The sequence below is a fragment of the Gadus morhua genome, chromosome 1, assembly GCF_902167405.1.
Source record: "Gadus morhua chromosome 1, gadMor3.0, whole genome shotgun sequence".
In the NCBI taxonomy this organism is placed as follows: Eukaryota; Metazoa; Chordata; class Actinopteri; order Gadiformes; family Gadidae; genus Gadus; species Gadus morhua.
The window spans coordinates 25,480,514-25,496,232 of NC_044048.1; the positions used below are offsets into that span (position 1 = coordinate 25,480,514).

Below are 15,719 nucleotides of genomic sequence, written 5' to 3' on the forward strand. Positions count from 1 at the left end.
AACGTGGATAGTGCCAGTGAACGGATGTATCATAAAGAGATACTTAAACTTTAATGAGGGGAATATTGAGCTAATAGGATGCATTAATATGAGTATGCAAGCACTGTTTCTGTAATGGCATGAGATGGGGGGAGTTATATAACCTCGCACAAGATAATTTAACCGCAATGTTGGCCAAAATAGCAGAAACTGTGTTTTAGCAACTAGAAAAAAAACAGCCTCCCTCTGCAGCAAGGTGACAGTCGTGACACCCAGTGAGGATCGTTAAACATGGAGGCCAGCAGATCTTCTGCTTAATTTAAGAAGTCCTCTGGCAAGGTCCGAAAACAAGCCTGGGGTGATTTCAAGAAGGCGGACGTCACCTTTAATAAGACCGACCAGACTGCCAAATATTTAGGAAAGAATAACTTAAGCGAGAAGAGTTCGTTTTTTGGTTTTCTCTCTCCTTCTTGCGCCGCATGGTGTCACCCAGCCTCTCGCACGGCCTCTTATCATTCTATATCAATGCTTTTGTCACCACACCGCCAGATACACACACCCCAATGGACGACCGCTATGGGTGGCTCAAAGGCAGGTCCCATCCTCGTACCTGCGTTGTCTTTCTCCTACGCAAAGGCCCCGCGTGCCTCGCGCACCGACACGCGCACGCGCCCGTGCCCGCCGCTGATCGATGCCGCCCGCCTCCAGCGATGCTCCGTGCTCATCTCTGTTACCACTTACAGTTCCTTAGCGCTGCGCCGCAGGGCCGGTCAATCTGTCCCGCGGCTCAGGTTTTGACCGGATGTACTCAGTATACATCCCTGTCTCTTTCTCTGGTGCTCTCTCTGGTGCTCTCTTTCTTTCCATCGCTCGCTCTTTCTCTTGGTCTCTCTTTGTCTCTCACTCTCTCTCTCTCTCTCTCTCTCTTTCTTACTCTTTTTCTATCTCTCTCTCTCTCTCTCTCTCTCTCTCTTTCTCTCTCTCTCTCTCTCTCTCTCTCTCTCTCTTTCTCTTTTTCTCTCACTCTCTCTATCCCTCTGTATCTCTCTCTTTGTATCTCTGTATCTCTCTCTCTCTCGCTCTCTCTCTCTCTCTCTCTCTCTCTCTCTCTCTCTGTCTCTCTCTTTCTTACTCTTTTTATATCTCTCTCTCTTTCTCTCTCTCTTTTTCTGTCTCTCTCTCTTTCTCGCATGTGAGTGGGATTGCATACTTGGATACTGGGATGGTCTATTTAATATACCAGTACTTCCCAAGCAATCTTAGCTTGGGTAGTCTTGGTTTACTAAGGGCACGACTAGGTGTGCCGTGAAATTGTGTGGGATTGAATACATAATCCTGAAATAAGTTACTAATACGCTCATGATTCATGATTCATCATACTATTCATGATTTGCTTTACTATTGATTTAATTGATCCACCCTAATGCAAGCTCTTGTCACATTTCAATACATATTTGACAAAGTAATACAATTGCCTGCCTGCTTTCTTTGAACCTGAATCGATGGGATAATTATTTGACTGTTTGCAGAGTGTGCCAGTATTTGCCGATAACCTAGTATACATAAACTCCTTGGTAACACTTTGTGTGAATCGTTCATTATCCTGCTCTGCAACGCTAGGCTGCTATTCATGGCACTCCCAGTTGTGTCTGTGGTGTCTCCTATCCGGGATCCATCTGCTCTCCTTCTGAAACCCCCAATCATCCCCATCCTGACCAAAACACCCCCTCAACACTCACCGTTACCCCGTCACCCACCTCTCCGTCCGTCTGCTCACCGCTCCCTCCGCTCTCTCGTCCCCCCCCAGTGCTCCTGCGCGAGGAGGTGGCCCAGCTCCAGGAGGAGGTGCACCTGCTGCGGCAGATGAAGGACATGCTGAGCCGGGACCTGGAGGAGAGCCACCAGGGCAGCTCGGCCGACCTGCTCTCGGCCGCCGAGCTGCGCGTCCAGCTGGCCCAGAAGGAGGAGGAGCTGGACCGCGCCAAGGAGGCCCTGCAAGGTAGGGGGCCGCATCGGGGGGCCCTCGCCCTCGCCGCCGACCCGCTTGGGGCCGCGATGGTCACGGTGTGACTTGTCGACAAGCGAGACATTTCACAACGCTGGGTTGTATTAGAAAATAGCCCAGCTCGAACTATATGGAGATAAGGTCAAGTAACGATTCTTCGTTGGTGATTTGGAGAGTCGTACTCTCAACCCCCCTGTGAGTCCCGACGGCGGCTATTAAACGCAGGCGTGTCATTTGGCCTTTATTCAACAGTTAGGACTCAGGAGTCGGGGGCGGTGCAGACTCGGAACCGATAGCGGTTCGGGGTATCGCTGACACAGCTCTGGTTTAGATATGTTATCGGAAGGGCGGAGACCAGCTCACACGCACTCGAACCCCCCCCCCCCTCTCTCTCTTTAAAACACAGGAGGCTGAGTGCTTCGCTGCGGTCCTCCAGTACCATCGGTATCGGCCCCTCCTCACCGAGGTGGTCTCCGCAGACGTGTCGGTGAGTCAGAATGCCGTTCACCCAAGGGCGGTGTCATCTCCCCAACAGCAGCAGCAGCAGCGACTGCTGCTGCTGCTGTTGGGGAGATGACACCGCCCTTGGGTGAACGGCAGTCTGAGGAGGAGGAGGAGGGGGACGATCCGTTTGGTGTCAGACAAAAAGACGACTTTGTTCCCACTGTGTAGGATGAGAAACACACTGCAGGGGCAGCGGCCTACGCACTCCGGCAAGGCTGCAGTGTCACAACAAACACTTGTTTGATGATGCGCTTACCTCCGAATCCGCCAGCATCCCACACACACACACACACACACACACACACTCGGTGTAACTCGGTTGTGGTGATGAAAGACGAAGACTACGGACCCCCAAGGATGAGGGTTTTGCAGTATTCAGCACCTAATGAAGGCTCCATGTGGGAATCTGCTTTCCTTACCAGATCCACGGATAGTATGAAGACAAGTAGAGAGAAATAGATGGATGGATAGAGAGAGAGAGAGAGAGAGAGAGAGAGAGAGAGAGAGAGAGAGAGAGAGAGAGAGAGAGAGAGAGAGAGAGAGAGAGAGAGAGAGAGAGAGAGAGAGCGCGAGCACTTTATATATCCCTAAAGAGCTGAGATCTGGTTGAAATCAACCTCAGCTAGATGGTCAAACAATACATAGATGTTGTTTATAGCCTAAAAGAGTCTTTTCCTAATTCTTACAAGTAGTGTATCGTTTGCTAAGCAATGGCAGCTTATTTCACTAAAGTAAAGGTGCATCTGCTCGCATCGCTGCCCATGCACTCTCAAAGTTTGGGCAGTTAGTTATTTGTTTGGCCAAAGTCTGTTGCAATAATTTGGCATACAGGAGAGAAGGGAGCAAAGGTCATGCTCCCATATTTATTTGTGTTTCTGCTGTGTTTTTCTTTCACCGGGCAGTGCTGAGCTACTGGCTGACGCTCCGGGCTCATTTGGTTCCTCAGTGCCTCGCTACCAAAGTGATCGGGCTGCCATTTCTCAAGGCTAAAAAAACAATGGCATTATCTGCAGCATACAGACCAGTGAATATGCTAGCTAGAACCATAGATTCTGGCTAAATCACTGGAATTATCTGTGGCATCCAGACCAGTGAATATGCTGGCTAGATCCAGAGATTGTGGCTAAATCAGTGACATTATCTGTAGCATCCAGACCAGTGATTATTTAGGCAGCCATTTTGTCGCAGCATTTGCTAGAGTTGTCTCTGCCAGGCACATTGGCGTTGTAATTGTATACACTGGCTGCATGTGGTACCAAATGTCAAGGGTGATAATAACAATGCTTGGGTTTGTTTTGAAGGGGGGACAGAGCTCTAGTTGGGCGACAGGAAGAGAGACCCCTCAAACAGCAAGGTTACCCCCGCCCACAAGCGTTATACTGCCATGGTCTTAATGTGTCTAACAGTGTGACATTCAGGATCCTTCTCTTCTCCTTGGACTCAGCGGTAGCTTTCAGAGTTTTTGGGGCGTTATTAGTGTGTTTTATACTCGGACTGCTGTGGCCAAATGATGAGAAAGATAAATCTATACAGTAGGAGAGCAATGCTCTCTAGAAGTGCTGTCCTTAATGTGTACATGTGCAGTCATTTGTGTGTGTGTGTTATCGCATTTTTGTGTGTGTGTGTGTATGTATACGTGTGTGCATGCATTCCCATGTGGGTGCATGATGCCTGTGTGGTGCATGCATGTGTGTTTTTGTATGTTTATCTGTATGTGCGTGCATGTGTGTGTGTGTGTGTGTGTGTGTGTGTGTGTGTGTGTGTGTGTGTGTGTGTGTGTGTGTGTGTGTGTGTGTGTGTGTGTGTGTGTGTGTGTGTGTGTGCGTCAATGTCGATGTGTGTGGAGAACCGTCTGAGCAGCGGGTGATGTTGATGATCGTGTCCGATACGGGGTAACGCTTCCTGGACTCCTAAAGTATAACGCCTCGGTGTGTGAAGTGATTTACATACAACATCGGTCATTATAATGCTCCTAAACAACGGTTCTCATAAAGTAACACAAAGCTTGCGTGGGTCGTAACCATGGGGATAAAACATTAATTTTAATCTCCATAGGGTTGGATTCCAGCTGAAACAGGGGGTTCACTGGCCACCTCGTATGTGTGTTTGCCCTGGCTGCACTAGCTTGCCAGGGCGTAGCGTTGGACCCATTAGTCTTTGTTTCCTCCACTGTCTCACCAGTCTTGTAAATCTAGGGAAGACACAGCAGATGTTCAGCCCAACAGTTTGCCCAACAATACTGAGAGCAATGTTTGGCAAAGCAGCCCCCGGCAGACCCTGAGATTGAAGTGCCACCAACAATTACTCTGAGGCAAGGGGCAGGGGGGGGGTATTGGTTGTCTCTCTCTCTCTCTCTCTCATTCTGACACGTTTCAAACGAGCTGTCGGCACGGCCGTCAAACATCTCACCGTACAGTTCAGTGACCCCCCTATGCCTGTCATCCGTCCCCTGGCTCGCTCTCTCCCTCTCTCTCTCTCGTTAATTCTCTCTCTTTCTTTTTCTCTCTCTCTCTCTCTCTCTCTCTCTCTCTCTCTCTCTCTCTCTCTCTCTCTCTCTCTCTCTCTCTGTCTCTCTCTCTCTCTCTGTCTCTGTCTCTGTCTCTGTCTCTGTCTCTGTCTCTCTCTCTCTCTCTCTCTCTCTCTCTCTCTCTGTCTCTGTCTCTGTCTCTCTCTCTCTCTCTCTCTCTCTCTCTCTCTCTCTCTCTCTCTCTGTCTCTCTCTCTCTCTCTCTCTCTCTCTCTCTCTCTCTCTCTCTCTCTCTCTCTCTCTCTGTCTCTCTCTCTCTCTCTCTCTCTCTCTCTCTCTCTCTCTCTCTGTCTCTGTCTCTCTCTCTCTCTCTCTCTCTCTCTCTCTCTCTCTCTCTCTGTCTCTCTCTCTCTCTCTCTCTCTCTCTCTCTCTCTCTCTCTCTCTCTCTCTCTCTCTCTCGCTCTCTCCCAGACAGCCCCAGTGTGATGAGGTGCTGTTGTGTCTCATCCCGCTCCCTGCCACCTGAGATAATACCTGTTTACTGAGAGAAGGGTCACACATCATGCTGCTCTATTACCTGCAGATCCTCCCTACCCCCCCCCCCCTCACTGCTCATGAATATAAACGAGAAACAACATACCAGGAATACCTTCAGTACTTTTCTATCGCTTCGCAACTCCCTCCCTCTGTCATCTTTCCGTCATGGCCATCATTTATTTTCCTCTGTTGGTCTCCGCTTTGCCTTCTGTCTGTATTTTGTACTTTTTGTTCCTTGACCTTCTCTTCTACCCATTTATCTCTCTCTACTGCTGTCTCTCTGTCTTTTGTTGGCCCGCCTACGTCTCTCTCTGTCTCTAACTCTCTTTCTTTCTCCCTTGCACTCGCTCTCTCTCTACCTTTGTTATTTCTCTATTTTCTCCCCCCACCCATCCCCTCTCTCGCTCTCTCTTCTTAGTGTCCCCCCCCCTCCCCCTCATGCCAGTCATCGGTAGGTGAGTACTGTAATCGCCACCGTGGGTAATCGCCCACAAAACTCAGCAAATGCAGAGTCTTGGTTTCACAATAGAGAGAGTAGCTGCCTCTCCCGATCCTAAATGGAAAGCTGTTCAAAGCAACAACAGAAGGTGTCAAACCAGCAAAGTTGAAGCAAAAATGGAAATACAGTCCATTGAATCTGCATACTCACTCACTGTCCACTGAATGACGATACCATTGGCTAGGGTTTAATCAGGCATCTTTTTCAAGGATGCTAACAGGTATGCTGCGCACAATGGGGATCGAACCCACTAGCTTTTAGCTCCTTTGTTATTCCCAGCTCAACTAAATATAGAGAAGCGTGTTCCTTTCTTTCGGAGGAGACGTTGAACTGAGGTCCTCCTGACTCCCTGTGGGCACGCGAGATCCCGTCACAAGAGTAGGGGTCCTAACCCCTGTCCTGGCTCTATTCCCACCCTAGCTCCTGTACCAACATAGCCCCCACATCAACCCCTGGTCTCTGATTGGATAGGGTGGTTCCTCACCTATCCTCTGTGACTATCTAGCTATGGGGAGCGTTCTGGTGCATACTGATGCATAATGGCACTCATGCATCACTGTTTTAAATGCTTTGGTAGTCTCGAAAAATGCAATTAACAGTTATTCTCGATATTATTTATATTGCCGGGCAGTTCCCTTTGAATTGGCTACTTAAAGTCTGCCTTAACTTAGGTTTGAATCTGCACTGTGTTTAATCAAAGCTTCATTAATTTTCCGTACTAGTGTAGTTGGCCTTCTCTATCACTTTTTAATTAGTCACTTCATAAGCACTATAATTATTGTGCCTCAGGGCCTATTGGTACGGAGTCGAGGAGACGCTAGCTCCGGACAGCCACGTAGCATCAAAGCACGCTTTTAATGAGACACTCAGTACTGCAGTGCTTGGCTGTTATATACACTAGTTTACTCAAGTACCAACCTTGGAAATGTTCACACATAGACATGACTTCACACAAATACACACCTTATCCGCACACACGCCTACCGCGTGTGATTATATTGATTGCAATCATTAAATTGTTAATTAAATTAAGGAAGAACGACATTACATATAAGGTGATTAATTTAATTAAAGTAGCGTATTAAAAAAGGTGGTGCATTTTGAGTGTAGTCGTTTCTACTGTATTGTGATGTAACGGTAGCACAATGTTGTCGCGCAAATGTTTTTGGGTTTTCAAACCAATTGCAAAAAGTCATTTACTGAGAACACAGGCCTTTTTCTACTGTTTTGTAGTGTTTGTCTCCAGGGAGAATGTGTTTGTCTCCAGGGAGAATGTGTGTGTCACACAGCGGCACCTAGTGGTCACACAGGGCAACTTGGTCATCAACCAATCAACAGCTTAGATGTGAAGGCTGGTGCACCTGTTGGAATGCACCTTGAAACTAACGATAAGACGTACTAACTATGTGTTTGTCGCCCCTGGGTGAGGGACCGTTACGATGTATTTGTAGCGCTATGTTGGTAAAACAACCCTTGTATCGTAAATACAGTTGATAGTACAGCTAATACAGTGTGTTATACTCCGATAACCATTAGACACTGTTGAAGTGTCATCTTGTCCAAAATAGCTTCTGTAGCTATTCGTTATTCTTTAGCATTTTTATATGTCAGTACCCAAAATGAGTCTTGATCCAGTTGGAGGTGGATTTTAAGCGCGACTTGGCACAGAAAACATAAACGTTTAGGAAACCCTACACGTTTCACTTTTCAGTGAAACGTGTTGCAGGTGTTGCCTGCGATTGCCCGACATCACTCAAAACAGAATCGACTTTCAGATGGTATTTCTTGCCACACGTGTGATGATGACCTTCATCTTTTTGGGTTCCCGCAGAGCTGAGCTATCGCTATCAGCCCCCCCGCAGTCACTTCACTATCACCGTGCTATCAGGGTCGAGGGAATCACATCGGCAACTAAACGGCTTCATCTTTCTGGCACGCTTGAATCTCCTAACGACTCAATGTCTCACTTTCTTTCTCCACCTCTCTCTCGCTCTCTCTCTGTCTTCCTCGCTCCCTTTTTCACTCAATCGCTCCCACATGCACACACAGGATCACACACACACACACACACACACAGACACATACACACACACACACACACACACACACACACACACACACACACACACACACACACACACACACACACACACACAGACACACACACACACACACACAGACCTCTCCTATCAGTGTTGTTCTGGAGGAGATAATAATGGTTGTGGGAAGATGAAATGATTGTCAGGACTATTGAGTTGGAGATGTTTAGAAAATGAAGACAAAGCTGTTGTCACGGTGTTTACAAGTGTCACTCAGTAGTTTATGAGAGAAACAACAAATCAAGTGTTCCTGACGTGTTATTTTAATGACGACGCGCATTTCAGGGAAAATAAAAACTAAAACGTTGTAGAGAACGGGATTTATTCCTTCGGGTTTGCATTCGACTGTGCCACCTTGAAACGCTATCCAGCCGGGCTCGTCACATGCTTTAAGTGCTGGAGAGATGGAGAACATTCCAGCACTCCTGGGCGGTCATATCGGTGCCTTTCCAAACAAGCAAACACCTGTCCAAACCGGTAAACCGCACTGCACATGAAAAATGCACATGCCGAATCAGACACGCGTAAATACACATTAGTTTGCAATAATACTCATTTTCATTCGATTGGATACACACACAGATTCTCACGCACACTCATGCACGCACACCCACACGGAAAACCTGCCAGCAATGGTTCCCCATCAACCAGGCAAGCAACCATTCACCAGGCAGACATCCATTACACCCCGGCCGGCCTCCATCTTGCCGTCTCCTGGTGTTAATTCCCTGCCTCAGCTCGGGGTCCTGGGGGGGACCCAGGTGGGCCACTCCACCTCTTCCCCCTCCTCCTCCTCCTCCTCCTCCTCCAGTAATGACTCCTGGAGATCTGGGCTCCTGGACAGAGCCAGGGCCTCCCAGTCTCATTAATATCCCTGTCAAGGCAGAAGACCTGGGTGCCGCGCCGCAGTCCCCCCCTACCCCCCTCATCAATGTTTTATCGGCAGTAAGCAGCGCGGCCCGTTTTTGTGTTTCCCCTCACAAACAGCTAAATGAAACGACTCGGGGAATGTAAAATGGCGGCCAGCTTCCCTCCGTCGACAGAGGCGGTCTTGTCCGGCGCGGGGACGGTGTGTCCGCCAAGCGCTCACAGGTGCAAGGCGATGTCGCTGGGCCAGCGAGCGCGGCTGCGGCCCACCCTCTCAAAGGGGTCTTTGATTCCACTTCCTGAGGGCAGGTGTGTGGTGATGGGGGAGGGAGGGGGGTTGAGAAGGGCTTCCTGTTTCTTTTGGCCAATGAGAGACCTGTACTGGCTCTCTTGTCTCCTAGTCGCCGGGCAGAGAGAGAGAGAGAGAGAGAGAGAGAGAGAGAGAGAGAGAGAGAGAGAGAGAGAGAGAGAGAGAGAGAGAGAGAGAGAGAGAGAGAGAGAGAGAGAGAGAGAGAGAGAGAGAGAGAGAGAGAGAGAGAGAGAGAGAGAGAGAGAGAGAGAGAGAGAGAGGCAGGCTAAGGATGGACTGTTTACTTGAATAAAACAGGTCATTGTCCGTGCGTTGGTAGACACACCTGTTAAATGTCATCTCAATCAGCAACACTGGGATGTAAAGAGCAGGTTGATTAATTTCATTAACAACACACAGGTAGAGGGAGGGGAAGAGAGGGAAGGGGAGAGACACTGATTGTGAGAGTGCTGGAGGACAGGCATGGGGGGTCGCTGAACTCTGGGGGGAGGTTTTTGACGGCCTTACCGCCTGTCTGAGGCGCGTCAAGACACAGAAGGTTGAAGAAGGTGAGAAGATGGTGGGGGGGGGGTAGAAACAAGGTGGAATATGCAAAGAGGAAAGTCACCTGTAGTATGATAAAAGGAAGGAAGGAAGAAGAGTCAGGGGAAAATGGAAGCGGAAGAGAAAAGGATTTGCCTTAGAGAAGATGAGAGTTGCTGAATCACAAAAGGGAACCGCATTTATTGTTATAATTATGCGTGGGCGAGGCGATATCAGAGGCGGAGAAAGAGAATGCTGGAGGGCGAGAGAGAGAGTGAGCGATCGAGAGAACAGAGGGAGAGAGAGAGGGAGACTGATATGCCATGGTGAGCAAGAGAGGGAAGAAAAGTAATAATAAACCGTCAGTCTAGAATTCAACATGGTGGTGGTGGGGTTGGGGTGGTGTAGATATGGTGGGTGAATCACGGGAGGGTTCATGAGTGATCCTCCTCCTAAGAGAAGGGGTAATAGGGTGGCGGCTGGCATGCCGGCGGCTAGCAGGCGGGTGGTTAGCAGGCAGGCGGCTCACAGGCCGGCGACTAGCAGCCCGACGCCGTCGCCTCTGTTGATTCGGTCGGCCGCCTTGTGCTCCAGACCATTAGCGTCCTCCTCCGACGCCTGGCTGTCAGGGCTGGTCGCCTACGGGGGGTTCTCAGGGAGATCTCAGCTGCTCGAGCGAGGCTCCTCTCTCAGGTTATGTCCCCCGCCAGGGTGGTAAACTTCAGTAGAAATGTTTCTGGTGTCAAGTTTTCATGTTCCTCTCAACTTTTCACTTTCGTGAACTTTTTCCCCTGATTCATCCACTTCGGAGACAAAGTCAAAAAGCTCATCTTTCGGGGGGGGGGGGGCGGAGAACGCCGGCTCAGATGGATACTTTATTCTGCGCCGAAAGGGGATTGAGGGCGTAAGAGCAGCATGTGTCAGCGCGAGGGAAGCAGATAGCAGCGAATACAAAGGAGGAAATGAAAAAGGAAGAGACCTTCTGTATGAAAGAATGCCCCAAACGGAGAGAAAAAAAAACTTGTTGGTGCATTGAATAAGCTTAGATTGGACACGGTCTTAACTGTAGGCAGTCCTGTATGGTGGTAGGTGGTAGGTAGAGAGGGGGGGTTTTAGAGGGGGGGGGGGGGGTCATGTGAGGACACTGTGGGAGAGAGAGAGAGAGAGAGAGAGAGAGAGAGAGAGAGAGAGAGAGAGAGAGAGAGAGAGGGAGAGGGAGAGGGAGAGGGAGAGAGAGAGAGAGAGAGAGAGAGAGAGAGAGAGAGAGAGAGGTAGAGGTAGAGGTAGAGAGAGAGAGTGTACAGGACATCCGGAGTGGAGGTCTCCTCATTCCCACGTACACGCCTCTACAGGCACAATGCTGGTGCCTTATGGAAAGGTTGGAGGTGGCACAGCAGACAGCAGCGTTGAAAGCTCAGCTCCACCTCCACAGCTCCGACCCCCCCCCCACCCCCCCCTGACGGAGACAGGCAGAGCTGCAGACATGTGCAGCGGGCGGTGGCGAAGGCTCTTGAAATCGTAACGCCGTTGTTTCTCTTGCCTCCAGGCGAACGTGGGTGTGCATCAGTCGGGGAAATGCTTTAGACTCTAAGAAAAGGCTGTTGGGGGGGGGGGGGGGGGGGTCTTCAGTGGCTGCTAGTGGTGGTGTGGGTACTACTAGTGAGGTGTGTCTGTAGTGATGTGTGTACTTCGGATGTGTGTATGTGTTGCTGGCTACTTGCTCTTTGTGAGAATAAGTCGGAATGATTTATACATTTTTTTTCACTTCCTCTTTCTAATAATGATCATGTTCTCTCTCTCTCTCTCTCTCTCTCTCTCTCTCTCTCTCTCTCTTCTCTCTTCTCTCTCTCTCTCTCTCTCTCTCTCTCTCTCTCTCTCTCTCTCTCTCTCTCTCTCTCTCTCTCTCTCTCTTCTCTCTCTCTCTCTCTCTCTCTCTCTCTCTCTCTCTCTCTCCCTCTCTCTCTTTCTCTCTCTCTCTCTCTCTCTCTCTCTCTCTCTCTCTCTCTCTCTCTCTCTCTCTCTGTCTCTCTCTCTCTCTCTCTCTCTTCTCTCTCTCTCTCTCTCTCTCTGTCTACAGCCATGAAGGCGGATCGCAAGCGTCTGAAAGCGGAGAAGGCCGACGTGGTGAACCAGATGCAGCAGCTCTACGCTACACTGGAGAGCCGCGAGGAGCAGCTCCGAGACTTCATACGCAACTACGACCAGCACAGAAAGGTACCACAGTTCAGAGTTCCCGTACAAAGTGAGCATGTGGACATGTATGTGCCAAGCATCAAATTGAAGAACTCCAATACAAAAAATAGGTTGTGGCAGGGAAGCCTCAACCTTTGTGCCTTCCTGCCTCTGAAGCCCGCATCTTACTCCTCCTCTCCCTCACCCTCTCCCTCCAACCTTCTCTCCCTCTTCCTTCTCCTCTCCCTCTCCCTCCTCCTCCCTCTTTCTCCCTCCTCCTCTCCATCTCCCTCCTCGTTATCCTTCCTTCCTCCTCTCCCTGCCCTCTTCCTCCTCCTCCTGCTCCTCCTCTCGTCCAGGAGAGTGAGGATGCGGTGAAGGTGCTGGCCAAGGAGAAGGACCTCCTGGAGAGGGAGAAGTGGGACCTCCGCAGGCAGAACAAGGAGTCCTCCGAACACACGGGGGCGCTGCGCTCCCAGCTGGACCTCAAGGAGAACCGCATCAAGGAGCTGGAGGCGGAGCTCGCTATGGTCAGAACCAATAATATACTAGAGACACACACTATAAAAAATGTACTGTATTATAAGCACTGATATACTTTGGTGAAACTGAGAGGGAGATATAATATAATATCCATATACTATATCATATGGACTCATATGATATGGTGAGACTGAGGGTGACAAGACAGATAGATAGACATACAGGCATGACACGTTTCTGTATTAGCATTGTTCAAACAAAAGGCCATCTAGAGGAAAACACATGATCACTGTCAAATCATCAAGACACGACAATTAACGCCAATAAAAAAGTTTGAGAAGGTAGAATGTCATCGTATGGACGTCGTATTCTTCCGTCTTATAAACCGCCGTGGCAAACCGAAAAATGTGGAGCCCTAGCTGCAAGACAGGGTTTGCAATCTGACTGACAGACAGACAGACAGACAGACAGACGGACAGACGGACGGACGGACGGACGGACGGACGGACGGACGGACGGACGGACGGACGGACGGACGGACGGACGGACGGACGGACGGACGGACGGACGGAAGTGACGGACGTTGATGGTGTCACGCTCAGCGATCTCAAAGTCCATTTTCTGTCCACTTTACCGTGTATACCTATGATGTCATGCGGGACGACTCTGACTGTCTCCTGCCTCCCCCCCCCCCCACCAGATCAGTAATTGTGTCAATCAGAGAATGGAGTTCCGGGTGTTTGAGCGGCTAGCTGACAGGGAGTCCCCCCGGAGGTTCTCAGCGGTAAGACAGGCCCCACCCCCCTAACCCCTCCCCTCCTCGTCCTCCTCGTCCTCGTCCTCTCCTCCTCCTCCACCTGCCCCAGCCTGCACAGCAAGGCCCGTTTCTCCACTATGACCAGAGCCTATCCAACGCTTGAGACCCCCCCCCCCCCGCCTGTGGCCTGGTGGTTGTGGAAACCACCCCCTTATGCCCCGTCCCTCTCTCAATCATTTCTGACGCTTTTGATTAACCTGCCCCCCCCCACCATCCTGCCCTTTACAATGAACCTAACAGCTTTGTGGACAGCTGCGGCTAATTCCCAAGTGTGTGTGTGTGTATATGCATGTTTAATGTAATCGGGGAATCAATTGTCACGGAAATGGCCCCTAGGAGATGGCATAATTTCCTTCCGCCAATTATTGATTGTGGGTTTTTGTGAGTGATTTGACCCACACTGCATGTAGGAGACTGCGGGGGCTGGGGGCTGATGACTCTTAATTCTGATTTATGGTGTGATGACATGATGTGGGACAGCTCTGCCTGGCATGAGGAACAATAACAGAAACAAATTGCAATGTGTACAGTACTCAGCCGTCTCTCGCCCGGTGAGGTATCGCTGACAGGCCGTTGTTTAGGGCTGCTGTTATTGATCACCCCTCCGTCTCTCCGCAGAAGGTCTCTGTCTCTCTCTCTCTCTCTCTCTCTCTCTCTCTCTCATGCTTAATTATCTGTTCCCCCAGTCTGAAACTCCTTTCTCCATACCTCCCTCTTTCCTCGTTCTCTCTTTCTGTCTCATTATATTTATGTCTAATCATCTCTTAACTATTTATATGTATATATTTATATATATGTACTTTTTCCTTCAATTACATCTGAATTGTTCACCTTCACCATCGCTCTGACTTTCTCCATCTCTCGCCGATTCCCTCTCCTTTTCTCTCTCTCTCTCTCTCTCTCTCTTACACCCTCTCCCTTCCCCTCTGTCATCGATGTTGGAAACACTCTCCTCTTCCAGATAATCTGTTTGTTCTATTCCTGATCTGCTGTGAAGAGATTTCGCTACCGCAAAACACAATGCCACAAACGCACTCACTCACACATACACACACAATCACACATTCAAACCGCTTCTTGTGGTCACATTTTGTAACACATGACGCATTACCGCAGCCATGCCTGACGCATGTGGGCAGCCAAACACACAAGCACACACCAAGCCTGTGTGCTTGAGTGTGTTCTTGCACATCCTATGACGTGTGCGCACACAGACACACAGACACACACACGCACATTCACTTCGTCCTAAAATGACGCCACTCGTCAGATGAAGTTCTCATGGGCTTCCAATGCGACTGCTGTCCAATACGTGCCTTTAACCGTCTGTCTGTCTGTCTGTGTGTCCCTCTGTCCGCCTGCCCCAGGCCAAACAATCGTTAGCCACGCTGACCAAGGACGTGCCCAAGAGACACTCCCTGGCCATGCCCACGGAAACGGTCGTCAACGGCAACAACCAGGAGTGGGTGATGCACCCGGACCTGCCGCTGACGGCCGCCATCAGACAGAGCCAGCAGTCGCTGTTCATCCACCCGGTGCACCCCACCGACAGACAGGGTAGGTGGAGCACTGTAACACCACCCACACCGACAGACAGGGCAGGTGGAGCACTGTAACACCACCCGAACCGACAGACAGCGTAGGTGTAGAACTGTACACTAACCACACTGACAGACAGGGTAGGTGTAGAACTGTACACCAACCACACTGACAGACAGGGTAGGTGGAGCACTGTACACCCACCCGGGACCCCCCCCCCCCCACTGACAGCCTTGGTTGGGTGGGGCGCTCACCTCTCCCTTCATAAGCCCAAAGCCCACGGAGCCTCACTGGTCTCGCTTCATGTTTGCTGAGCGACGCAAAGAATAGAATCTTAGAATTGTTTTAACAGACTAAAAGCCCACAGTAGTAGTACACAGTAGTAGTACACAGTAGTAGTACACAAAGCGGGCGGTGTCTTTTCCCCGCTCCCTTTCGAATGGGGCTCCAGTCTGTTTTGGATGATTTGGAATATGTGATCACGTCATTGGGTGTCCTGCCCGATGCGGCCGTGAGCTTTGGGCTTCGGGCTTCAGCTGGTCAACGTTCTGCGTGCTGGGTGGAATGTCTGTGGGAGCCTCGTCGCTTCGCTGTTCGGCTCCTTCATCTACATTGGCAGACATTTTGCATTTGAACTCATATAGGTGAAGCGGCTCTAGGGGTGTGCAATTCCCAGTACCATAGGTTCCGGGTTCATATCCCCCTGTGGTTATTAGCTTAACCCTTGAGCATGATGCGAACCCTCCACTACAGGCTCCTCAATGACATGGATCTGAAATCAGTCGGTGGTTTATGATAAAGGCGATGGTTTGAAGGAATGAAGTCCCATTTTGTTCGGTACAGCCTTGCGGTTTTATTTTCTCCAAGTTGCCTTGTATTCGTTTCAGTTGAAAAGGCTCAGTCTACACAGCATTACCCA

At 50.0% G+C, this 15,719-nt stretch overlaps 1 protein-coding gene across 3 annotated transcripts in view; it reads left to right on the top strand.

The window, feature by feature from the left end:
* The window catches only part of kazna (kazrin, periplakin interacting protein a), a 125,706-nt gene that overhangs the window by 94,142 nt on the left and 15,845 nt on the right, over positions 1 to 15,719 (top strand). Inside the window, exons 1-4 of one of the 3 annotated variants that reach the window (XM_030355343.1) lie at positions 1,758 to 1,978; positions 11,867 to 12,003; positions 12,321 to 12,491; positions 14,629 to 14,818. In XM_030355343.1, coding sequence (XP_030211203.1) covers positions 1,843 to 1,978; positions 11,867 to 12,003; positions 12,321 to 12,491; positions 14,629 to 14,818 — 634 coding nt within the window. In that variant the 5' untranslated portion in view covers positions 1,758 to 1,842. Of the gene's footprint in view, positions 1 to 1,757; positions 1,979 to 11,866; positions 12,004 to 12,320; positions 12,492 to 13,144; positions 13,229 to 14,628; positions 14,819 to 15,719 lie in introns of those variants that run through there. The other 2 variants (XM_030355334.1, XM_030355351.1) reach the window with 2 other exon arrangements.